Raw genomic sequence first — 26,903 nt, forward strand, 5'->3', positions numbered from 1 at the left:
TTTGACCTGCTTGTGAGCAAGGATGGGAGTACATTCTTCAGTGTGTTCCTTTAATAGGGTGGAGGCAAGTATGTCCTACAAAATTTAATCTCTCCGGTCAAATTGTCCTATTAAAACTGCCTAATAATGCCGCCCATTAACACAATCTGAATTTGAGAATAAGCCTAAAATGTACAAGGCAAAAGGTAACAAGCAGACTCCGCGGCCGCCTCGCTAAGGCTATGACTATGACTATGTTTGACACGTACAATATTTGAAAATCGATAATTATTTATTTATTTAAATTACATTTATATCTGAATTTATGTCAACCTATAGACTTTCAAATATCAAAATGTCATGAATTAATATGTATTTGTGTACAAAATGACATATAAACATATTTTCCTATTATACTTTGCCTGGAAACGCTTCCAACAAGGCGTCGGTTCTATTTCTAGCATGCACGCGTCGAGCCGCGCCTGAGCCGCGCGTCTCACGCAGGCAGTCGGCAAGCTCTAACCTGTTAACATGGGAACCGAATTAAAAACAGACACGCCACGCAGCTGAGATGCTTTCGCCACGCATCCAGTGTGTCCTGACCGGCCTAATGATGCCTGGGTGTTGGCTGTTGAGATTACAACAACGAGGTTGTACTTGAAGTATATCTAAGCACTGTATTGCAATACTTGCATTTTGCCCCGTCACTCGTATTAGCCCGCTTCATATTAGAAAAATGACTTCTTCTTGTGGACATTACAAATGTCTGGGAGCGCTCTGGCGGTCTCTGGTGGTGCAAAAATGTATTACAACTAAATTCAATGCACGCCATTGACGTCACTTAACCGAGCAAAATGTTTCACTCGGTTACACAATTTTTAACGGTTAATCGGTTAACCGGTTAACCATGGACACCCCTAATATATATAAATATATATATATATATATATATATATATATATATATATATATATATATATATATATATATTATTATTATTATTATTATTATTATTATTATTATTATTATTATTATTATTTTTTTATTTTTTTTGAGAGAAACTAATGCTTTTATTTAGCAAGGATGTGTTAAATTGATCTAAAGTTACAGTAAAGACATTGCCAATGATTTCTATTTGTTCATCAATGAATCCTGATACAAATGTATCAGTTTTCAGAAAAGCATTAAGCAGCACAACTGTTTCAACATGGATAATAAAAAGAAATGTTTGAGGACCAAATCCGCAAATTAGAATGATTCCTAAAAGTTAATGTGACACTCCACTAGTGGGTGTTGAAAATTCAGCTTTGCCATCACAGAATTAACTTACATTTGACCAGTACATGACCATTAATAATGATGCTTGCCTTAGTTACAGTACAATATTTATGAACAAGGGGGGAAAAAGTAAAAGCAGACATATAAGAGAGAGTAATAAGTCTCCTCATTAGGGTATTAGAGACTTGGCTACTGAGATAGGTGGAGACGTGCAGCTTTCAGCTGAAGCCGCCAGAGTTTAATAGGACAGACGTGTAGGAGCGCACCCAGTACGCGGCCCACGCTGCACACACTCTGCATGACTGGAGCCATGTTTAACTGAGTTTGCAGGAAACATAGCATTCGTCTGTTTCTGTAGCTAGAGCATGCAGCTGCTCAGTTTTTTTCTCCTGCAGGGCATGTGTGTGTTTGAGATGGATTGAGAGAAAAAGAAAATCTGGTAAATGAAGGAATTCATAGGCAGGGGTGCAGGGGGACGTCATCTCAGTATGGCCCCTTAAATGTACTGGTGTGTAGACATGTTGATGTTGACTTGGGTTTTGCTGGGATCCTGTCGGAAATCTGTCTTGCTCTAGTAATGTTGTCATTCTGTTAGTTAAAGGGTTAGTTCACCCAAAAAATGAAAATTCTGTAATTAATTACTCGCCCTCATATCGTTCCAAACCAGTAAGACCTTTGTTCATCTTTAGAACACAAATTAAGATATTTTTATATCTATATCAGATATTAAGATATTATCCAACAATGCAACTACCACGTTCAAGAACCAGAAGCTAGTAAGGAAATCATTTAAATAGTCCATTTGACACGAGTAGTTCATCCTTAATTTTATGAAGCAACGAGAACACTCTTCGTGCGCAGAGAAAAAAGTCAACTTAAAATTTCTTCGCTTCCATGTCAGAATCCGATGCATGTTCACTAGAGTTACCACCCCCACTAGTATCCTAATTTTAGTGCAGTCTCTGTTTTAAAAGCCTTTTTTCACCTGATAAAACTCGAACATGTAGATTGTGAAGGGCCGGATGTCTTTACTTTAACAAGTAGCAAAAAAGCCCAAAGGCGGTTGAGTGATATCAAACTATGACCTCTAGGTCAAAGGTCAAACCCGTTTATCTTTGGTGGATTTATATTACTGTTCTATATTTGGGACTGTTTGATGTGTTAAGCAGCATCACAGTATAACATTTCAGTCACATGCTTGCGATATTTGGCCAATTACAATGCACTGGATAGCTGGCCAATCAGAGCACACTGCCTTTTTCAGAATGATGAGCTTCGTAAAAATCGACTTGTTTAAGAGAGTCGTGGCATAGAGGAGAAACTATAATGTACAGTATGTGGAAAATAATTTTTTTATTTTTATTTATTTAAACTGCATAAACACATTTCAATACACCAAATAATGTTATTTTTTAGCAACGTCATATGACCCCTTTAAATGTATGAACGACGGCTGAGCAGCTTTCACCTCTGTTTCAACCTCTTTGCTACTTCATTTTTTATAATAAAGCCCCCGGACCACAAAAACACATAATTATAAATCATGTTTTTTGTGCACAAAGTAGCTTGATAGATAAGGTCTTAAATCCAGCTGAATCTGCGAAAGAAACTGGGATGTTGTGATACTGAGCTCTGATTGGATCCAGAAGTCTCTCAGGAAAATGTTTGAGTGACACCACCTAATCCCAATTCATGCTTAGTTTAGTTTAGTTTAGTTAGGACCAAATACTCATCAGTTGGTCTAATAATACACTTGATGAGATTCTAATGGAGCTGTTGATGAATCGAGTCCGAGATTCTGCCAGGAAGAGATGATGAGTGCAGCTCTTTACTGGATTTCTAAATCATACTCTTATTATGGGCCCATTTCTCTCTTTAAAGAGCCTTACTACAGTTGTACTCCTCTAATGTGACAGATGAGCAGCTTTTAAAGCACCATGTGGTATGCGAATGGATTTTTCTAATGATGGTGTAAGTAAAAGTGTATGTGAGGATATTCCCTACAGGCTGCAGCTGTGCTGAAGCGTGTCTTCCACTCTCTTAACAATCAACCACGGCAGTAAACACGACACTTTGAACGTGTCTGACACTCTCCATCTGTGTGGTGCAACAGCAAATGAATGTTATCAGGCTGTTGATTAAAGTAACATCATTCTAACACATCCATACTTAAGTGCACCAAATATAATTCAAGTGCAAACTGTTAAAACACTTATTAGACAACCTCTAATAATATTGTTGAGATACTGTATGTTAGTAGTTTAGACCCTACATGTCATCACAAGCATTTAGCAAGCTAAATTTCCTCTAGCTGCTTTGTTAGCAACTGTCTGATGGTGCGTCCCAAATCGGGTACTTATGCAGTGTTTTATGAGGTTTTTTTGTATAGTGCGAGTAGTGCATTCACACTGAAAATTCCAAAAAGAAAAAGTGCACTTTAAAAACCTGGTGGTTGCACTTAAATAACCACAAAAACGAAGTGTGGAATGTTGAACACTTCATGCACTCGACTGTCACAGCTTTAATTACGTCGCGAAGGGGGAGGGCTATCAGACTCCAATTATGAATGACAAAATAACCATATATAATTAATGCACTACATGGTTGTGTACATAGTACATAAGTACATAGTGTATGAGTGCATAGTGCGTCATTTGGGATGCAGCTTAAGAAAACAAGCTAACGTAGCTTAGCAGTCTTTTCAAGTAAAAGTGGATTTACACAAATGACATGGTTTTGACTAGTAAGTCAAGAGTTCGATGAAGATACAAACTTTTTATTTTTTTGGTATATAAGTTGTAGCTCAAAACAAAATGACTTCATTTTAAGCAGTGAAAGGTTGTCAGGTACCTCAACACTTATTTCAATTTAACAAAGAAAGGTGTATTAATATGATTTAGTACTGTATTTTGCTGCCATCAACAGCAAAGCCACACCATGAATCCTTTTTGGTGTTATGAAAGGATGAATAATTTCAAGGGTGTGAGCAGGTCAGGTGTAGTCTGTGAGTTGACATCTGGTAATTGCGATAATCCTGACATGATGCGAACGTGGCATTAAACTCTGACATTCATCTGTCTGTCAGACTAAACGTGCCTCAGCAAAACCCCAGAGCAAAGCTGAATGATAAACTGTGCCTTGCTCTGTTCACACACGTATGTCGCAGATTGATCTGAAAGATGCCAGAAAGTGTTTTTCATTGATAATACTGTCAGATTTAGGACTGTATGTGAATTCTCTCAATGTTTGTTATTGTTGGTTCCTTTCACAGACGTCTCACCTACATGTTTTTTTTGAGCAAACCGTGATTATTACATCAGACTGTTTTTCACTTACACCCTCATTATTTGTGTAAATTTTATATCCAGACTGGAACACAAACTGTATTAATTGGTCTCTGCTGTATAAAAACCTGTCAGTGACTGTCGGCCAATTGTAGTTGGTCAGGCACGTTAAATTCTCATCCAATCACAACAAACACCATCACACTGGACTAACCTTATTTGTGTTTATTGGCATGGATCAAACTGATCTTCCACATTAAGATTAGGTCATTTTGGCAAGATTAAAATATCAAGGTTTTTGGGCAATGTTCTTAAGGTTTTATCCGTCTCATCATCATAAAGCCCTTTGAATCTTCTGCATAATAGACCTATTGGTCTGACTAACTGCATATAAATATAGCTCTGATGATGACTCGCTGAAAGACCGATTAAGCTGCTGACCGATTAACTGACTAACTCAATATAATACTGAATGACTGACTGAATTTAGCAGTGACCCATTGACGGATTGACTGAAATATTGTTGCCCGAGGGAATGAATTTCTGACTAATTTGGGCCTGCTGAGTGACATAGTAGCATAATTCAGGCCCCAAATTCCTCTTAACGGGATGGATGGTTAAGGATAGGCATGGATTTCTACAGCTTCTTGTCTAGGCTGGATGTCTGTGGCAGGAATTTCAGTGTTTTGTATGCCAAATCAAATATGGTTTTATAGATTTTACCTCCAACAGGGGCTCATTGAAATGTCATAAAAATTACATCAATGTCCTCAGGGCTGCTGTGAAAGTAAACAAATATCCACCAAATCTCTTTATTGTTGGAAAATTTATGCGTTTGCTCAATAAATAACTAATGCTAAAGGATTTTATTGGCTGGTTGAAGGTTTAGGATGGAAAATATTCACTCTCAAGATGTAAGGAAGAAAGTTGACAGGGTTCCCATTCTCCAGAGCTGCCTCTCTCTCTTTTACTCTAATTATAGTCTGGTTTGAATGAATTCATTTAAAATATTGCAAAACATAGAGACAAGGTTTTTATGTTCCAGGTTGCTATAAAACAAGCACACATATGTTTTAATATTTAGAATCAAAGGCTAGATTTCAGTGGAATGAATGGAAAGTAGAATGTCTTTTGGATGATTACTACATATGATCCGTTTCAAGGTTTAATGTGGGAAAAACAAAAAACTTAAATTTTAAACTACAATGTTACAATGTTTTCTTTTCTTATTCTTATTTATACACTGCTCTTCAGATAGTTAGGGTCAGGAGTTTTTTTAAGAAATTAATACAGTGTTCATCATAACTCTAAAGTTGGCTTTGTTTTTTTTGTAAAGTTCTTCATAAATGTCTACTGTTCCACAGAGGAAATACCATAACATTGAGTAAATAATATGAATAAAAAAATAAAATAAAAATTTCTGAACCATACATTACAATGGTATGTCGGACTACTATTTTGTATTCCCTTGAGTCAACATCACATAGGTGATATTAGATTGTTGTAGGGCTGCTCAATTAATTGAATTTCTAATCGCAATTACAATTAGTGTTCCTGTAGCTCAATTGGTAGAGCATTGCGCTATCAAGCGCAAGGTTGGGGGTTCATTTCCCTGGGAACACAGGTAAAAAATGTTTGCCTGAATGCACTGTAAGTTGCTTTGGATAAAAGTGTCTGCTAAATGCATAAATTTAATTTAATTATGGATGCCACAATTACATAATCTTTCAAAGTGGCAATTAATCGTTCAAAGTCCACTTATGTTATTCTGTGCGCTTAAAGGGGGGATGAAATGCTCGTTTTCACTCAATATCCTGTTAATCTTGAGTACCTATAGAGTAGTACTGCATCCTTCATAACTCCAAAAAGTCTTTAGTTTTATTATATTCATAAGAGAAAGATAGTCTGTACCATTTTTCCCGGAAAAACACGACCGACTGGAGGCGTGACGTGTGGGCGGAGCTAAAGAATCACGAGCGCCAGTAGGTTTTTGCGTTGAGAGCGTTTGGAAGCTGTGACATTACCTTTAGGAAAAAAACCATCATCCAAAACAAACCATGGCTAACAGTCAGATTCAGCCGTTTATTTATGATCCAGAATCAGATCCCAAGGCTGAAACTGAACGAGAGCAGCAGCAGCAACGACTCGCTCTGAACGGGGCTCGAACTGCGGTCTCCGGCATGGGAGGCGGACGCACTAACAAGGAGGCAGAGATATTTGAAGCAGTTTTACTCATCGCCTGCGGTTCCAACACATGATCGTGACCCTTTTTCCTTGGGATTGCATCATCCTTAAGAAATGAACGATATGCAAATCCGTCGTCAAACTGGGCCTTGTTTGTAAAACAAGCATCTTCGAAATGCAGGGAACAAACACTTGCACAACTCCGTTGATGCTCTGTAAAAAATAAACTCCATCCACTGGTCCCTTAATGCTGTTTTTTCTTTGGTAATCTGTGCAGGGTTGACTTGCCCTGGCAACCAAAAACACACTCCTTTTGTGACATTTCGCGACGCTCTCGTTCTGATCAGTGATTGTCTGTGCTCAGCCTCTCAGTGCTCTGCTATACGGGAGCGCACGCTCTTCCGGCAGAAGTGCCCTTAGGACCCATATAAGGAAATTCCGCTCCATCTAACGTCACACAGAGCCATACTCGAAAAAAACTTTCCGAAACTTGTGACAAACCGGAAGGAGTATTTTTGGAACAGAAATACTCCTTTAAACGTACAACTTAATTTTTGAAACTTTGTCCATGTTTAGCATGGGAATCCAACTCTTTAACAGTGTAAAAAACTCAGTATGCATGAAATAGCATTCCACCCCGCCTTTAAGCATTTTTTCCTACATGTTATCTTAAGGAGTTTTCCTATTATTAAATTTAAGTTTTACTGTAACATTATAATACCATTCATATTTGTACTGTTTTATCATTTTAAGAAGAAACCACTCCGATGTATAGTTGACATTTGAGGGTTCATAGTATAGAAAAGCACTAAAAGTTTTTCAGTTAATGTTTTCAGATAATATTCATATAAAAAATATGAAATGCAGTTGCATCAAACAATGGTATAAATCATTCATTTAAATTGTGATAATCGTAATTAATAATCGCAGTAACAGTTTCAATGGAATAATCAACAATTAGGATTTCTGTCATAATCGTGCAGCCCTAGACTGTTGAATGCTATACGGAGCATGACCTAGGCTGTATTTTGTTAACCCTCTGGAGTCTAAGGGTATTTTTGGGGCCTGGAGAAGTTTTGTCATGCCCTGACATTTGTGCTTTTTTCAATTTCTTATGCACATCTGAATGGCTAAAGTACAATCAGTACAAACTTTGCTATAATAATTTCTGAGCAGCATGTATGTACATGATTTTGTTTTTGAGAAAAAAAAATCTATGCGTGGTTAGTGAAAAACTAAAAATGTTAAATCACTTGCATAAGGCCATAAACCACATACAGAACATTGGTTCCTGGGACTTTTGAGAACTGGAGCTTGTAGCCTAGAATTTTTCTTTCTAAATTATGTGAAAATCATCTTGGTTAGTCACTCACAGAAAACAATATATTGATTTACATTTTCTAAGACACTTTTTGTTGGTAAAATTCATATGCGAGTAGGCATCATCTATCATGAATTTCATTGTGATTTACACCTGAGAAGACAAAGGCCTGCATGATGAGCTGCATAATGAGCCTTTCAGTCAGCTGTGTCACTGAGAGGGAAGAGTTACAAGAAAGAATGTGAGGACAAAATAAATGTATGTAATTTTATTTTTGCATTTATTTAGAATATATTTAATTATCCCACAACATTAATTTAATATCCACTTGTGAGTGCAGATAAACAGTTTATTAGGAACCATCAAAGCTGACTTTCAAACTGAATTTTGCATCGATACTCCAGTCACACAATCCTTCAGAAATCCTTTTAACAATCTGATTTTCTAAGAAAAAAAAAATAATTATTATTATTAATGTTGAAAATAGCTAAGAATATTTTTTCAGGTATTTTGGGGGGATAAATACCTGAAAGAACAACATTGTTTGTTACATTTGTTACGGTTACATTTATTTGTTAATTTGATATTATGTACATCAAGCTTTTGAATGGTATAGTATTGTATATTGTTATTGAAACTTAATTAACATAATGTTTCACTTGATTATACATTTAGTCAGGAATTATAGTTTAGAAAAAATCTTTGGAAAAAGTCTAACTTTTAAAATGTTTACATATTATGTGAAAAATATAGTACCAGTATATAAATAAATAAAAAGAGACTAAATAAAGTGCTTCATTCTTTTTTTTCTGAGGAAAATCCTCAAATCCTTTTTGGGGTGAATTATGTCTTATTCCTCTCATCGCGAAACAAACAGTAAAATAAAAAAACTTAAAGAACAGTCTCGCTGCGTTGTCTTCTGTTGTGTGGGCGTATTCAAGCCGCGCGCTTCAATTTGAAACATTAGAATTTGAATGGCGCATTCAGCGCGGGGCGTGGTCACATTAGAAGATAATGAAGGGAGATGTGAAAAACGGACATCACGTTGTTTTCATATGGATTACTTTATCACAGAATATGTTTTCGGCAGCACTTGTTTAGTTTAAAAGTAGACATGTCAAGCTTTCTGAAGATATATCTCTCATCTCTTCGTTGAGTATTCACTGAGTTAGTTCATTTTAATGACGCATTTGTAAATGAAGATCAGCACAGAAGAATTCTGCAGACAGCACACCTTGTTTGTTATCTTTATTTTATAAATGCACAAAGTTTTGTTATTATGTCTGTATACAAAAAAAGTAGATCATTTACAGATTCGATTGATGTATTGCTCTTATCTGTACGATCAAAACTGAAAGCGTAATTTAAGTTAATTTCGGGGTTATCAATAGAAAATGCCTCATAATGCGTATACGTGTTAATCGACTCCAGAGGGTTAAAGGCCTGTCGTTTGAGCATGCAGCTTGCAACGGCACCAGGTGCTTCCATGGGGGTCAGGCTGAGGGACTTAGGTCTCATTGGGTTCTTGTTGAAGCGTGAGGGTTTGTGCATGTGTCCGTTGGCTGCAGAACTGCAGGAATGCTGGTGTTTGTGAAGTGGACAGAACTACAGAGACTGTCCAAACACACGTCTGTTTGCCAACTGGGAGCATATTACTGTCTCTGTGCTGGGAGCCTCGGTGGCTGGCCCCTGAATGGAGCCTCTTGTGCCGAGAGAGAGGAGAACTGGCCACTGAGATTGGAAAGACAACATCGCTTAGTGCCACTGCCCTCTCCAGTACTCTGGAAGCGCTACAAGAAGACACTATTACCCTGTTTGAAAACCTAGAAACCTGTTATCAGTGCTACAGCCTTCCAGTGCAGCTCATATTCATGTAGATTAGTCAGAGTGCATGTTGGGTAATGGTTATCTGTTTTAGAATGAGGATATGCTGCTGTTACCATCTATAGCGGTCCTGATGAAGTGGACGGTGTAATTTATTGGCTTACATTTAAAGGCATTCCTTTCCAGATTAACCTACCTGACATCATTGAATTTCTAATCAGATTTCAAATCGCTTGCTTTCCATGTACCCATATCCCTGCCTCATGCGGACTGTAACATGACACCATCCCATCCTGATGTTCTTTTCTAAAATCTTAACTTACTGCATGTTATTTTCTATGGTATCCATGTTTTACAGGATATTTATTACCTGAATACTATTTGCTGCTTTCCCCATTTGTTCGTTATACCTATTTATTTTTCTTTTTCTTTCTTTCTACCTAATGCTTGTTCTTTCTTACCTGGCATTCATATCTATCTATGTCTGTCTGTCTGTCTGCCTGTCGTTCTATCGCTCTATCTTTCTTTCCATCGATCATTCTGTCGTTCCATCGTTCATTCTATCATTATATCTGTCTGTTGTTCTAGCTATTATTCTATCTTTTTGTTTATTCTTTCATCATTCTATCTTTTATCATTCCATCGTGCCATTTATCGTTTTGTCTTTCTATTTATTGTTCTATATACCCTTCTATTTAACGAACATAGTTCCAGGGAGCTCTCTTGACCACATTACAGTTCTAAATCACTTCGCATAGTTAACTGTAATAACAGTCACGCAGTTTGCACAAAAAGGTGTTGTCAATGCTGCCCTGATGATTTTATCATTTTGCCTATAATAGCCCGTCAAACTGCGATTCGGGAAAATACACGGGTAATGTGTCCCGGCAATGGTTCCCATGTCGCTAGATTTTGCCCTTTTCACACTGCCAGTGATTACCCGGAATATGTGCGTGTGGTCATACAGAACCCGGAAAGGGCCCAAAAAGACACTTGACATCAGGTACATCGAATCGAAAACGCTAGGCACGTTAACTTTTGCTTAAGCTGGTGAACGATCTCAGCTTCAGCATGGAAAGTGAGCTAACTGATCTCTGCTTCATTACAGTTTGCACATATTTTTTTTTGTTTCAAACGCTGATCTGCCTTCAAAACACCTGGTAAAAGAGTTGCACTAAAATGTGCATCATCACTATGACACACCCTTAGTTCTTACGCCATTAGTTCTGGCTCATTCCAGGACTGATCCCGGCAATGTTACTAGGTCCCCAACCCAAGATCGATCCCGGAATAAATCCCGGGATCTGTTTGCGTTCACACAGAAGACGACCCAGCAATGTTCCGGCAATTTTTTGGGTCCAACGTGCAGTGTGAAAGGGGCTATAGAGTAGCAACTTCAAGGCTACACATGACATTTCTCACTAGCAAGGTAATAACAGCGCAGTTTGAGTTGCACATAAGTAGCCTAATTCACACAAGCTCTCTCTCTTTCTCTTTCCCTCTATGTCTCTGTTTCTCTCGCTCTCGGAACTTCTAATAATTTCACTAATAACTGCATTAGAATGTAATCAACACCTCAAGCGTCCATTACCAGCTTTAAAATTCAGTTTTGGAACTTGGATGAGATGCGGAAGAAACAATCCAACTCATAATAGCGATTTAAGTACAAAAACTGGCTAAATCCCTTTAAATATATAATCTGATCGATGTTTTGAGGTGTGGTAACTGTAGTATAAACTGAATCATTTACTCTGTCAGTTATTCCCTACATATAAGAGATTATATTATACACAATTTCTTGTATAATAGATTGGTTAGAAAAGCTTTCCCACAATGGTGTAAGAATACCCTGTACCCTATACTTTCCTACACCAGTTTAACAGGCCCTTCTACCCTGTTGAAGACCCCATATGAAAATCTAATGTGACATCCATCATACATCCATCTGCTTGAACAACACTGGAGTGTACTTCGACATGGAACATACTTCAAAAAGGGTCTAAATGCTTTAGATATGAGAATATATAAATGGAGAATATGGTTCAGTTCTTTTGGCATGCTTAAGGACACTCAGGTTGTAGAGGAGATGAGTTTGGTTGCATTGCTGTAGGGTGGCTAAAAGAGAGACACTAGTGTGAGCTCAGTGCAGATTTCACATGAGTGCTCTCTGTGTATGTACAGTATGCCACCAGGGAGAGCAGGACTTAAAAGATGTCTTCTGTGCGCTTGCCATGCAGACGAGCTCACACTCCACCAGGCCTGACCATGGCTCCAGGCAGCTCTCGGCCTCAAACTGAACGCTTCATTAAAGCATACCGACTCCCCTTGGCCCACATGTGTTCCCCGTGCTCCATTGTGGAAGAAGGGATGAATAATGTATTTCACATTAAAGGACTGAGGCCTTCTTTTCCTTCTGCATAGTCATGTGCTAGACACTCATGGACTCTACAGAGTATACGTACCTCATATTATACATACTTCCTGTTTCCAGTATGTATTTCTTATACACCAGTTCAAAGAAAAGGTCCGTGGATGTCATAAGCATTTTTTTTTTATACAAGTAGTGCGAGTTATGTAATCAGATTACTTTTTTCAAGTAACTAGTAAACTAACGCATTACTTTTTTTAATTTACAAGAAAATATCTGAGTTAATTTTTCAGATAACACCAGTTACTTTTTCCCATTTATTGACTGACAAGTCTCCTGTCCCCATATTGTGAGAAATCAGAGTACAAAGGCTTTGTGTGCACTGTGTGAATGTGATGTTACTGTAGTTCTAGACTAAATGTGAATGTGCATTAATTCATCCCACTCACAAAACAAAACCGATTTAGTCAAAATTAGTTAAAACAGTGTGAAATGCAAACTCCGAATATGACACAAACCTGAAATAATTAAATGTTAAATAATGCAAATGTATCTAATCCCATTTCTTTTAACCAATGTCTTTGCTGCTGACCTTTTGATGATTCAGTTCAACCATACTAATAAGCAAAAATTACTTTAGATAAACTAACAATTGTGCCTGTTTTTTTTTCCCTTCTATTGCTGAAGAGTGTTGAACCTTCTCCTGCGTTCTACTGTACAGACGCAAATTTAGTTTTCCTTGAGCCTGATGTTTATTTATTACACTTTTTGGTGTGAAAGGGCTTTTAAATTTGCTATAAATTGAATTTCTTATATTAAAAACAATCAAGCACTGATTATATTTAAAAAGATGTGTGAAAGTAATGCAAAAGTAACGTATTTATTTCAATAAAAAGTAACTAAGTAGCGTAATTTGTTACTTTTTTTAGCGAGCAACACAATATTGTAATGCATTACTTTTAAAAGTAACTTTCCCCATAACTGGTCATGAGTATTATCTAATATAATATATGCACTGTTGCCAAGTACATAAACTCTTCCTTCATGTGAAATGTATTATTTTATTAATTTATTTACATTTTCATTGTACTTTATAAATTATAATGAGAGAGTACTACAACTTTAAAGAACAGCATGGTACTTTTTTGGCATACTGTATGCAGTGTTGTAATGCAATTTCTGTGACGATACCACATCACATGGCCACTGGCCACTGTCTTTCATCTTTTGACAATTTTGGCATTACCGCATTGGGTAAAGTTTATAGCCAAGCCTGAAGAAATAAACCCTCCTCAGCATTTTTGGATATTTTTTTTCTGCCACTACTTGCCTAATTTTCCATTGCCATGGCTTGCAAATAGAGAAAATGTTATAATTTATTACAACTTTCACAGACATCATTTATTTATTGGTTCAATATGTTCAAGATCCCCACACACAGTTGGATTGAGCACAACATCAGTCTCCTTTACGTCAGCAGGAATAATCAGAAGAAGCCACAGTTCTTCCTGTCTGTCTGCTGTTTCTCAGAGTTAATTATTTCACATATTATGATGATCCTAGAGCATTCGTGTCAGCTGTGTTTGTGTAAATACTCTAATGTGGGTGGATGTACACAGACCAGACCTTGATTTGTTGTACTAGTTAAGTAAAGATAGTTAAACACACAACTTGCATCTACTGCAAGTCCACCCACGTGCACACTTTCATATACAAACACCCACTCATTAGACTTTGCTCTGACTGACAGGCCATTTGTGTTTATCATCATAGACTAATTTGTTCTACAAGGATTTGTTCTGCTTGCAGGGTCACAGTCTAGGGCCACGCACACGGGCCCCTGTTGTGCAGCACTCTTACACATACACACACACTTCCAGTAAGGACTCCTCCTCCGTTCTCACCAGTTAACCAAAAAGGCCCTTTGAAGTCAGCTGGAGTCTAGTTGTTACTGGAAAAACAGCTACTGAAAAAAACTTTACCCTCTTGATGTTGCCCTGTGAATTTGTGTGTTCATTATATTCTCAATTTTTTATGTCACGACTTTTGCCTTGCCAAGTATTCAAACAATTACCTTACATTTTGAAACCGAAGCTTTCTAAACTTCAAAATACTCATGATTTTATACTAAAATAAAACTGTAAAAAAGTACATGGCTGCAAGTGACTAGCGCTAAGTGTCTAGCTACAGTAAGACTAATGTTTTTGTGCTATAAAGTGTTAGCAATAAATATCTGGATCCAGTCAGGCTACTCTTGTGAAAATCTAGTTAGCAACAAGCTATTAGAAATGAGTTGCTAGCTACAGTCAGGCTAGTGATGAAAAAAAAAACTGTTTGCTACAAGCTAGCAATAAATAGACAACAGTGTCCAACCACTTTTTCAGTGGCCTTTGTTCAGGCAGTATTTTTCCCATTCATTTTTCTCATAGGGATTTTGTTTAAGATTTTAAGCCATGAACCAAACAAACTAGCTATGAGGTGAATAACAACATTACAAACTTTGAATTGAAGCAAACATGTATTGGTAAAAAAAAAAAAAAAAAAACTGACAAAAGGGTGCAGTACTTAACAGCTTAAATAAGGGAAAGAACCAAACCATTGTAAAATCTAAATAAAACAATAGAAAACCATTTAAATATGTCGATTCTGCAGAAACTATAATTTGTGTGTATTGCAAAGTATGCATTTATTTTCATATGTTTAAGTAGTTTAGAGCATGCGAAAATGACTGTACTTCATCCATGCTGCTTTATGGGAGTTTTTCTTTTGTCATTTTGCTTATTTTAATTCACTGATTGATGTTTTTGCAAAATCATGGGTAATGTAGCTTATGCTTTTAAATACAATCATTGAAAAATAAATTGAATAATGTGGACTGATGGAACTTTTTTTTTTTTAGCCAGAACTGTATAACTAGAAGTAGAACATCTGAACAAACCGATCCAACAAGGCTTCTCAGAGGCGACTAAGAAAGATTCAACCATCTTTTGAGTTTTATTCTAGGACCTCTTATGAAACGTTCCACTCAGGCAGTTCTGGAATGTTCCTTCAGTATATGACATAGTAACTAGGAGTGTTGTTGTGAGCAGGCTTTGGCAGCTAATGAAGAATGAACTGTAGAATTCATTACAGCCCATCCTGTGATTTATGCTGGCCAAAGCATTGCGGAGCTGACTGCTGCTGTCTCAGGAGGGGACAATGTCTTTACCAGGTTTAGTCAGACCTCCGCTACTGTGAGCAGAGAGAGACCGCATTGGAAAACTCAACAGCACAATTTGGATTTGCCTTGGATTTGAATATATTTGTTCCAGTGAATCTAAAAATGGCTGGTGTGGGATTTGGATCTGGTTTACTTTAGACTAACTAGTGGACGATTTTATCTTAGATGGTTTAAGTTCAAGCTGCTGACTCTGTACATCATATTTGGAAACATCTTTTTTTTTTGTAATTCCATTATGATTTCAAAAGTTACACTTCCTATTTTATACCTCCCTTTCTTCTCTATGAAGCTTCAGGGTGTAAAAAAACAACCTAGTGAATGTGTCTGAAATATGAAAATGATACTGCTAACTAACAATTGAACCAAGGAAAATGAGGTGAATGTTTATTTAGAGTAAAGTCGCACAGTGGGCCTTGAGTTTGCAAGATTTCAGACAGGTGTGTGACTTGTCATTTGCGGTGATCCCATCAGTCATTGTGTCAAAGCCAGCGAGGGATCTGGAGAATGGACTTGCAGTAAATCAGGCCTGATGAGAGGCACTCAGAGCAACGGGAGACTTTCCAGAATTGAGTCCATTCCAGTCCTGCATAACGTCCTGTCTGGACTGCTCCAGTTCCATTAACCACAACCCACAGTCGTGCCAAGTGGGGCGGCCTTTATTGGCCAGTTTGCTTTGTTTATTTGTATGTTTTATCCATTTCTGGATAGTATCCAGCAGTTAGGCCGCTTGCCAATGAGGATGGAATGATATCTATTTATAATTGTTTTCACAAATACATGGTTGGGTGCTTATCAGAGGGCCGAGACAGAATCTGCTGATATTTGCATTTATACATAGAGGAATGTGTTAAATGGAAATAAGAATGCTGCACTCTTTTGAAGCATAGATCAAATCAGCCAAACTGGACACACTAGGAGCAAAACTAATGTGATTGTGAATACATCACAGTTCTGTGGCAATTTTCTGAAGAAGCTTGAGTCTCCTTCTTAGATTCCAAACTTGTAAACACTACTCCTTTGGATGAATCTGAATCAGTGCAGGAGACAAAAACAATAGTAATTCACAAATGATTCATTGTAGCCATGTTAACTCATTACCTGAGGGTGTGCATTCCTTGATTCTTGTCTCTTGTTTTTCCAGTTTGTTCTTAACTGATTGCAATGCATGTATGTTTATATAACGAGGTGAATATGAATATTTGACTGTTTGTTTCTTTTTCTGTATGCACAGGGCCCGCGGAGGTTCCGATGATGTCACCCAATGGATCCATTCCACCCATCCATGTGCCTCCCGGCTACATCTCACAGGTGAGTGCAAATGTCAATGTCATCATTTCAGGATAGTATCATTAAGTATTGTTTTTAAATTGAGCTTGAATTGGAGTTGAGAACGGAAAAAACTATTTATTTTTAGTGAAAATCATAATAGACTCACAGGGACAACATGTCACATGTAGAAAAACATAAGATCGAATAGTTATTTTCTGCTTCATTTAAATTAAATAACTCATTATAAATTAGTAAAGTTGCCTTGCTGTGCCGAATCTTTATTTGAGAAAGTGATTGCAAGTGTGAAAAAAAAAAAAAAAAAAAAAATCAATAATGCAAAAACAAAATTTAATAATGGCTTCAGGAGCGACTACCTCTCATCCTCTCACCTCTGTAAGACTTGTGGTCTGTCCAGGACTCTTACATCTCTATTATGATCCATTAGGCTATATACAAGTATCTGTCGTTGTTCCAAACCACATGGTGATTCCTATCTGCCAGATGAAAGAAGTAATCAATATGTAGCAAGTGCTGATCTGGAATGAGCTCTCCAAACCGTAATCTTTATCTTGCTCATGATCGGCCAGACATGAAAGCAGACCCCTTTGCAGTAGTTGTTGGAGAGATCCAATCAGCATGGCAAAAGCTCTGGGCCTGGAGCCTAGTGGCTACATTGAGTCTTCATTTATAGTTCTGTAGACCTCACCTCAGCTTCTACCCACAAGCTGACATATGCCATTTCTGACTCTATGCTGAAAAGTTATATTGATAATATAAGCATTTTGACTATTTATGAAAGAAGTTGATTGTTCTGATTCATTAGGATATTTATTAAGACATGGTTCTTAATTGGTAGTTTGAGACCCAGAAATGGGTCGCATTGGTTCTTTTTAAAATTATTTTCATGCAATGCTGTTCTTTATTTCTCCATGGACTTTTTGCTGGGACATTCTTGCTAACCCTTAACCACTTATGTAAAAGATGCAAATACCTACTAGATTGTCATTGTTAAGACCAAGCAGAGAGTTAATACTGGAGTGAGAGAAAGTTGAGGAGCCGTATGACCCTGTAACCAGATTTGAGTAAAGGTTGTTATCTGGTGATGCTGTTTCCCAGAAAGGCAGATTAGAACACACACAGATTAGACCTCTGTTTACTTATAGTTGGTTTCCTAATTCAAATTTTTTTCTGTGTCCTGTACTCTCAATTGGAAAACAGAAAGGCGTCATGCACCCATTTTCTTTTTGATTGTGGGCCAGTGGCAGTCCTGGCTCATTTGGTAGGCTAGGTGAGATAAGACATGACCCAAAAAAACTTTTTTTTTATATTTATACTTAAACTGACCTGTGTATATTACATTATATTGCTATTGCAAAAATCAATATTATGTAATTCAAACTATGAGGACATAATTTTTAAATCCAGTAGATTTTAAATGCAACTTTGAGAAAATATTCAATTATTTTATTGTTTTAGAAGTTGCATTTAAAATCCACTTGACTTAAAATCATGCCCTCTTAGTTTAAATGTGCATGACTTTTTGCCCCTCCTGTGGCAGTTGAAGGAATCTGCTAATTGTCCAAAGGTCATTGTATTTGTGTGCAATTCAGCTCAGTGCCAGCTAGGAGCGGGAAGCACAGTCAGAACTGTGGGCATCTAACGACAGGAGGCCAGTATCCAGACACATTTAGTAGCAGCTTTTTCTTTTCAGACTAATTCATCCTTATTGTACAGTACAGCTCTCCAAACTGAGATCACCTCAGTTGAGTATTAGGAAATTATAATGTCTTCTGATATTTAGCAGTCATATTGTCGCCTACTTTACCTTGCATCGTCTGGCAGTTTCATTGTGTTCTCCTCCATAATTGTGTTTCTAGTATTGCAGTGTGGCTGAACATGATCTGATTTTTGTTAGAAGTAATATAGTAATAAGGGTTTTGTTTTGTATAAACTGGATGCACTTTTAAAGGTCCCGTTTTAGGCACTTTTTTGAAGCTTTGATTGTTTACAGTGTGCAAGATAACATGTGTTCATGTTTTGCGTGTAAAAAAGTATTTTTCACACAATTCACCTATCTGTATACCGCTGTTTTCACTGTCATAAAAACAGGCTGAAGTCTTCCTTGTTCTATAAAGTCCCTCCTTCAGAAATACGTAACGCGTTTTGATTGGGCCAGCGGTTTCTGTGTTGTGATTGAAAGCAGCTTACAGCACGCTGCCCTCCTGCAAACGTGATTGGACTCGTTTTGGAGTAGTTTTGAGAAGCAAGTGGGAAGGAGCATGTGCTGGAGATGTATTTATAGTCACAGGAGCGTTTTTACTGACGAGATGCGCATGAAAATTGCATTCGTTTTTTGCACAGCCCTAACATTTAGTTAACAAAGCTACAGCATTGCCCTTTGTGTAATAAGTTACAGAAACTGTTAAACGCACCAACTTAAATAATAAAATACACTTACCGGTCGTGGTCCATAAACAACACCTTCTCCAGACAAAGAGGGAACTGCTCCATCTTTCAAGAATAATCTTTTTGCGAATCCTGCATTAAACTAATTGCGATTGAGAAAGTTGTCCTCAGCAAGCTGTCCTCAGCAAAATTTGCTGCACATAGTTTTACATGTGGATTATAATTTTCCAGAACCGAGATAAACATAAATTGTAACCATTAATCTCCAAGTGCAGCGTCCCTGGGAAGCCCAAACAAAGGTGATTGTACTCAGAGATGAAAATAACAACGTTTCAACGACATGGCGACAAACACAAACAGCTCTTCCTTCTTCTCCTTCGGAGCGCAACAAGGTCACGCCCCCCTTTTTGTCAATGGATGTGGGCGGAGGTTAGTCAAAAAACTGTTTTAGTGACGTCATTACTACAGGAACTAGAGGTATGTAGTCCAAACGGGTCGTTTTTTGTAGGCAAATTCTGTTAAATCAAATATTTCGCTTGGCATTGATCTTTTAGCTTTAGAATTTTACAGATATTATTTATACTCTTACAACAACAACATTACACACTAACTAAAGTTTAAAACATGGAATCACGAAGAAGTGGACCTTTAAGTAAAATTGATTACACGCATCTCCTTTAAAAAACTTTATCATATTAGTTGATCATATTTGGAGAACCAGGACGGAGGAATATTATTATGAACTAAAATAAGAAAACTTTTATTTTGTTACTTGAAATTAAGGTTAACTGAAATAAAATTAATTAATTAAAAAAGCTGAACGTAGTAGCTGGTTACTCGCTAGCTGTGTTCGGTGCGGAGAGAGAGAGAGCCGCGTATATCACGGACAGCAACACTGAAGTGAGCTCTCTTCTGCGAAGTTCTCCTCAAAGTCCCTCCTGCACCTGAACGAACAAATGCAAATTGCAGTTTGAACAAACAAAAAGATGTGAAAGAGCCCAATTCAGTACTCGCGGTGTTCTGGTGTTCAGGGCTCGCGCAGAGAAAGGCGTCTCAAAACACTTGAACATCGAATTTGCTTATTTTTGCTCTTGAGCCGACAAATACATACAAAATATGTCAATATCCACCTTGGAAATTATGCTCGAAAAAACTGTCAGTTATTTCTTAAGTGAAAGTAAACAGTTGAGGAAAAAAATGGGATGTGTATTATGAAACAGGTATGGAGTATGTGTGAAACAGGTCTAAAGTTGTTTGCACTTTGTGCAATGTGGAATTAGTTTACAGCTTTTTCAATCACTTTGTGATGCATTTTGGAAACAGGAGATGAGCCCCTTTTCTAATGCACCACCTAGCTTGATAAACCCCTTCTCAAAGACTAACTGTTTGTCAATTTTATTTGGGTAACACATATTCTGAATGCCTTCGGCAGAATTCGAATGAGCCATTTTAATCTAGATTAATCTAGATTAATTTCAAGATCAGAGTGAGATTAATCTAGATTTAAAAAATGAATCTATGCCCACCACTAAATAAAATATTTTTAAAAAAATCTAACTTATTTTATTTCAGTTATGTCTGCAACATTTCTAATTTACATTTAATAAAAAATGTCTATATAGACATTTTAAAAAGACTACAACACACAACAAAATTAATAAAACTTGAAAATAGAAAAAGTAGTGTTCAGTTAGAGAATAGGATTTCACAATATCATGCAGTGTTGTCCTGAGTCTTAGTATTATAAAATAATAATACTTGTTATTATTTTCTCATGATATTGCATTGATATTTCAGGGCCTTGCATCAATATTTACTGTTCATACATTTTTTATTTGTATATTCATATGAGTTTAAACTGGAAATGTCAAGGAATTCAAGTCAAAGTTAAAATGAATAAAATCTTATGTTCTCAATATAGGTGTTGGAGGACAATACAGGGGTCCGGAGAGTGGTGGTCACCCCTCAGTCTCCAGAATGTTATCCTCCCAGTTATTCCCCAGCCATCTCTCCAACTCATCACTTGCCTCCATACATGGCCCCACCACCCTTTATTCCCAACTCGCACACGGCCTTCTACCCACCCGTCAGCCCTGGGGACATCTCCCCCCACCAGTACTACCAGCATCATATCCCACCAATGTACAATGAAGGTAAGAGCGTATGATCACAGACTTATTCTTCCCTCTACTCTCCTCTTACCATTTCAAGTGAAATCTCTTCAAGTGAAGTTTCTCAGAAGTTTTGCAATAGTTTTGTGAGAGTGTGTAAATGTTTAGCAAGTGATAGCAAGTGTTTCTCAGGCAAACTAAATATTTTTATGTGAGAATGCAATTTTTTAGCAAGTGAACGTAAAGTTTTTTTCTAGGGCAAACGCAATAGTTTTGTAAATGTTTCACAAATTCAAATGTTTCGCAAGTGAACAAAGTTTCTCAGGCAAACTAAATATTTTTGTGAGACTGCAAATGTTTTGCAAGTAAATGCAATGTTTTTCGCTGAACAATACTTTTGTGGGGAAAGTCTTACAAGAGAACACAAGTGTTTTGCAAATGAAAACAATGTTTCTTTGGGAAACACAGTACTTTGTGAGAGAATGCAATAATTTTGCGTGAGAACACAACATTTTTTGGGGAAATGCAATGGTTTTGCAAATTGATGCGAATGCTTTGTGAGTGAATGCAGTTTATTGGGGGAACATAATACAGTTGTGAGAAAAACAAAAACTTTTGCATCTCTTGTCTTTTCCCAATCACTTCCATCATTTCTCTTAGTTGCGCCATATATTTTCTGCATACCTGCTTTCAAAAAATGCAACTTAAATAGCAGCGTTATAGTTGAAGGATTGTTTTGTTGCCGCAGAGATAATTCCTCTGTATGGGATGAACTACATTGGGCGAGATGACCAGTACAAACCACCACCAAAGAAGATGAAGGACAGACTGGAGCGTCAGAATCGTCTCAACAGCCCTCCCTCCATCTATAAGAGCAACATGGGCTGCAACAACATGTACAATGGCTATGGCAAGGTCCACGGTAATCTTGGGGGTGGTGGAGGAGGAGGAAGCAGTCCTGGAGCTAAAAAAACCACACGTGGAGCTCGGAGCAGCCCCAGGTCCAGTGAGCCAGACTTACAAGGTAAGAACATTTGCAGGTCTGTGGGTTTCTTTTTGAGTCCATAGTTTTGAGGTCATGTGACACTAAATATCGGTGTAGTGGCTTGTTAAAAATTTAGCTCTGCCATCACAGAGAATAAAAAAAAAAAAGTGGAAAACCATTATTTTAAATTCTAAAAATATTCTCACAATAATACTGTTATTACTTAATGTTTAATCAAATAAGTTTAGCCCTGTTGGGCATAAGAGACTTTTCAAAAACAAAAACAAAAAAATCTTTATGAGCCCAAAAGTATTAAAATATTGTCATATAAAATATATTTTTATTATTCAAATAATTTGAAAATATTGTTTTAATATTATTAATGAAAATAAATCAGTGTCAAGTCCTGTTCTTTCATAATGTAAAAGCTTGGTTACAAAGAATTTCATGATTCAGAGCAGAGTGAGATTGGTTACATTCTGCTTTGTGCCAAAAGTTCTCGACACTGTTTAGACAAGACATTATAGATGTTATTGTGGTTACATTAAATCATCTTGTACATGGCTAGAATATTTAGCCTCTGTTTCACAGCTTCCATTGGACATCTGTAATACATGCTTCCCCATGTACCCACAATGTTTTTCTCTCTCCTCTAAAAAAAAAAGAAAAAGAAAAAGATAAGTCCATTAATAGAGGTAAAGAGGGTCGCCATGCTGTGGAAACTGCATAGCTGGGAATCGCAAAGGTGCTATCGTTTTTCCAGCACCCACAATGTGGCCCTTGTGTCTCAGGTTGGGCCTCTGCTGAAAGGCCGCCCACATACCTGTGGAGTCACGTTCTCCAGATGAAGGGGACCTTTGAGCTTGGCCAACGATCCTCACCAATTCCACATGTGCCTTATCAGGCCCCCTGCAGTGCCGATTGGGGAAGAGCTCTGTTTAAGATGCTGTTTCCCACTCTCAGAAACATTTTCTTGACGTAAATATTTTATGAGTATACATCCATAACTGTTCGAAATTATTTAAATGCACGCTTGCACTCCAGAAGGTCAATGCACTTCTGCCAATTTCTTTTCTTTTTGTTCTCTCAGCCTTTGGTGTCCTTGAAGTTTTTGCTTTAAATTATGTAAGTGCCACTGATCCAAGGTGTTTCGTCAATGCATGCTCATTTGCAAGTTCTGACAAGTGCGGCAAAGGGAATATGACCTCTTTGGGCAGTTTTGGCCTCCCGAAAAAGCATCCACATTGAATGTATTAGTCTGTGTTTTATGTTAAAGGCAGAACATGTAGTATTATATGCAGGTGTTGTAAGACTTGACATCATGGAAACGCAATTTGTCTGCTGCAAGCACAAGCCGCCTGTTCTTTGATCAGCTAACGACAGGCCTTCCTAGTCTAACAAGCAAAACAGCAATTGCTCATACAGTACATCCATATGGTGTTCTATGTTACACACACACTTGGAGTATCTTCAGGATCAAAGGCGTACATCGGCGATGGCAGAGTTCCCAGGAGATAAGACTGCCTGTGAAGCTATCACTCAGTAACTTTGTCTGCTATTGTATATGTATACACTTTATACATTTACATTTAAATTATATATTTTCTATGGTTTTATGCTTTTTTATTACATTTTGAAGTCAAAATGTATGAAGAGGTGCATTGAATTAACTGGTAAAGAAATTGGGACAATGAGTGGAAGTTTGTATGCTGATCAGATTTTATTCTTTTATTTCTTTTATTTTTTTTAATGGGCTTTGCTGTGCTATGCTTAGATTTATGTTTTGTTTTTAGTCCATACAATACAAGTCAATGAGTTCCAATTTTGTTTTTGACTCCATTGACTTACATTGTATACACAAGGGTTTAACTTTCTTCAGAATAATTCTTCTTTTGTATTCCACAGAAAACAAAAGTCATGCTGGCTTGGAATGACATGAGAGTCAGTAAATGATGACAATTTTCATTTTCTGGTAAACTGGCCCTTTAAAGCTGACAAATGGTCTAACATGTTGTTTGGTTGTTGAAAATAAAAGGGAATAAAACCTTGCAGTCAGTGTAGGCCAAGCCGGATGTGTGTTGTGGAGGTCAAAAGAAGCTGGGCTCTGGGGTCGAGTCTAATAGACCGCAGCGTGTGGCTCTCCTCTGTGGAATCGACTGAATGCTTGATGAAGGATAGAAAACAAACTTGAGGCTTCTTGCTCGCGTCACTTACTGAGGTCTACAGCCATCTGGGCCTCACTGCAGCCTTGCTTCTAGGCATAAATCATCACAACCACATATACAGACATAAAGACTACTTGGCTCCCCGGGTCACACCGGAGATCAGGTTAAGTTTTAGGGGTTTTTTTTCTTTCTGAGAGGAAGTTGCAATAGTGTGATCAAACTCTAAAGACTGAAAAAAAGAAGGGAATGAGAAAGAGGCCAACAACAAAAGGGCAGACATTCCAACTGTCGTAAATACTGTTGTTGGCATAGCAGCTTGAAGATCCAGGCCTGGCTACCAGACACGACCAGATCTGTGAAAACAACTCCACTCGTCCTCTCTCAGCACTTCGGCTGTACAGTCTTCACTCAGATCACCCCATAAGCACAAACACGCTCATCTCGGCTCACAAAGCTCAGTTACATAAGACAGGAAACCACTTCCCAGGGCTCCTTTTCTTAAGCTGCAAGGATATTTGTGCTTTCTACCGCTCCACCCTCATTAACTAGATTAGGCTTGGGCTAAGCCTATGTGCAGAGCAAGACTGGCCACTAGATTAACCTTCTCATGGTCTCAGGCTTGCAGCACTTTAACCTTAACTCCTTTCTATCTCCAGCTTTCCTTGTGTTTACATGGACTCAAGCAGAAACAGATGTTCACTTCTGCTTCACTTCGGTGCTGTGCATTTCCTCCAGCCACGTTCTTTCACTCCGTCATTACAGTCCAGAAGCAACAGATGTTCCTTAATCTTGACTTAGTTTTTTGCCACAATGGTAATAGTTTCCCACATTCACTCTCACAACATATGAGTCACTGAGAAAGGTTATGCCCCAAGGCCACTTCGATGACAGCATGCAATGGAGCAACAATGGGTGATGCAACTTGGGGAAACCAAATCATATGAGAAGGTCAAGGGCAGATAAGACCTGGTAACCGGATGCTAGCTCTCCACCTAGTTAAACGCGACCTTTCAATTATCTGCTGGTGCTTATTTGATCTTTTACAGTTGGCATGGCAGAACACTTCTTTTATGAGTATGGGTTGGTTGTTTTTTAAGAAGATGCCAAAGAAAGGGCTGAGAAACTGAAGTGTGTGTGTGTGTCTTTCTGAGAAGTCCCTCTTACAGCTCTTACAGTAAGACAATGTACAAACTGCGTCTGTTTCAGTGGAAGTGTTTGTCTGTGCCAGGGTTATTAGTGGTGGTTTCTGCTAAATGTGCATGTGAAGACAAGCCTTTAGATGACTGTGGTTCTATTGTATCAATCAACTCAAAACTTTTTACTGCATGTACTCTGGCGATATAATATATACAGTATGTGAATACAAATAGGAAAGTGAAGATGTGAATAGCAAAGTTGGCTTATTTTCACTGATCAAAATCTTTTTTCCTGTATGTGTTAGAAATATTTGTAATTGTATTAATTTTTCTTTACCTTTTTCCTTACATACATACATTTTTCTTTACAAAGATAAAATCCCAAAATTATTTTTGCTGGATACTGGAAAATGTGTATTCTAATGGACATTCAACAAATCTAAAATATTAAAGGACAATGCAGCAGTGAAAAGAGAAAGTTACATTATGTCAACTGATCCAAAACTTCCTTACATGTTTCAAGGTCAGTTGGTCATTTTACTTACACATGATGCACATTTATAAAAGAGCAAAAGTATTTAAGATTTTAAGATGTAGTGTAAAATGTGTGCAAACTACCGACTAAAGGAATTAGAATATAAGTAGGAATAATGATTCAATAAGGAGGTACAAAGTAAACCCCAAAATAGACTGGAGCCTGTGGAGAATGTGCCACTAGACATCCAGAGCAGGTCTCCCAGGTTCAGTCTCTCTGTAGATCTCAGTAGTCTCGTTCCCTCCGGCCTCCTCCTCTCTCCTTTTCCCTCTATCCCTCCTTTCTAGCCTCTGCCAACTTTTTCCATTCTTTCCAGTTCCCTTCCAGGAAGCGCTGGCGTATCCCTTTGTCCCTTGGCAGTAGTGAGGCCATGCATCTCTGCTGTGAGCGAATGCCACTGAGAGTCCCTCTGGAGATAGCTAGAGACATGGAGCTAGCACACTAAAGGCGAGAGACTGATGCTTGGCAGTTGCGGGAAAACAAGAATCCATTCTGCTGAGGGGGCTGGCGCTCTCTGATACTGAAACAAAAGCAAACAATTATTTATTCAACATTTACACACACACACATCCCCACACTATCAATCATATGCGTTTTGTATAAAATCAAAGGGCAAATGAGCAATGATAACATATGGAGCTGTTGCTCTGATGGGTTTGACCGAAGGTCTTCATGTCCTCATTTCAACCTCTCCAAGGAAGGCTGAGCAGTTTAGTCTAGTGCTAAATGATGCAGAGAAGAAGAGGCAGTGCACTGCTGCTGTTTAAAATATGTGATCAACAAGGTCAATTTACTCGTATGGTGTGCTTTTGACAGACACACAGACAGACTGAAATGC

General features: G+C 37.7%; 1 protein-coding gene across 1 annotated transcript in view; it reads left to right on the plus strand.

Annotated features, from left to right (window-relative positions):
- The window catches only part of fndc3ba (fibronectin type III domain containing 3Ba), a 136,124-nt gene that overhangs the window by 67,507 nt on the left and 41,714 nt on the right, over positions 1-26,903 (plus strand). Inside the window, exons 4-6 of the mRNA XM_026206684.1 lie at positions 16,690-16,766; positions 21,055-21,286; positions 21,993-22,268. Coding sequence (XP_026062469.1) covers positions 16,690-16,766; positions 21,055-21,286; positions 21,993-22,268 — 585 coding nt within the window. The remainder of the gene's footprint in view (positions 1-16,689; positions 16,767-21,054; positions 21,287-21,992; positions 22,269-26,903) is intronic.

This window comes from Carassius auratus, chromosome 27, assembly GCF_003368295.1.
Source record: "Carassius auratus strain Wakin chromosome 27, ASM336829v1, whole genome shotgun sequence".
Classification (NCBI taxonomy): domain Eukaryota; kingdom Metazoa; phylum Chordata; class Actinopteri; order Cypriniformes; family Cyprinidae; genus Carassius; species Carassius auratus.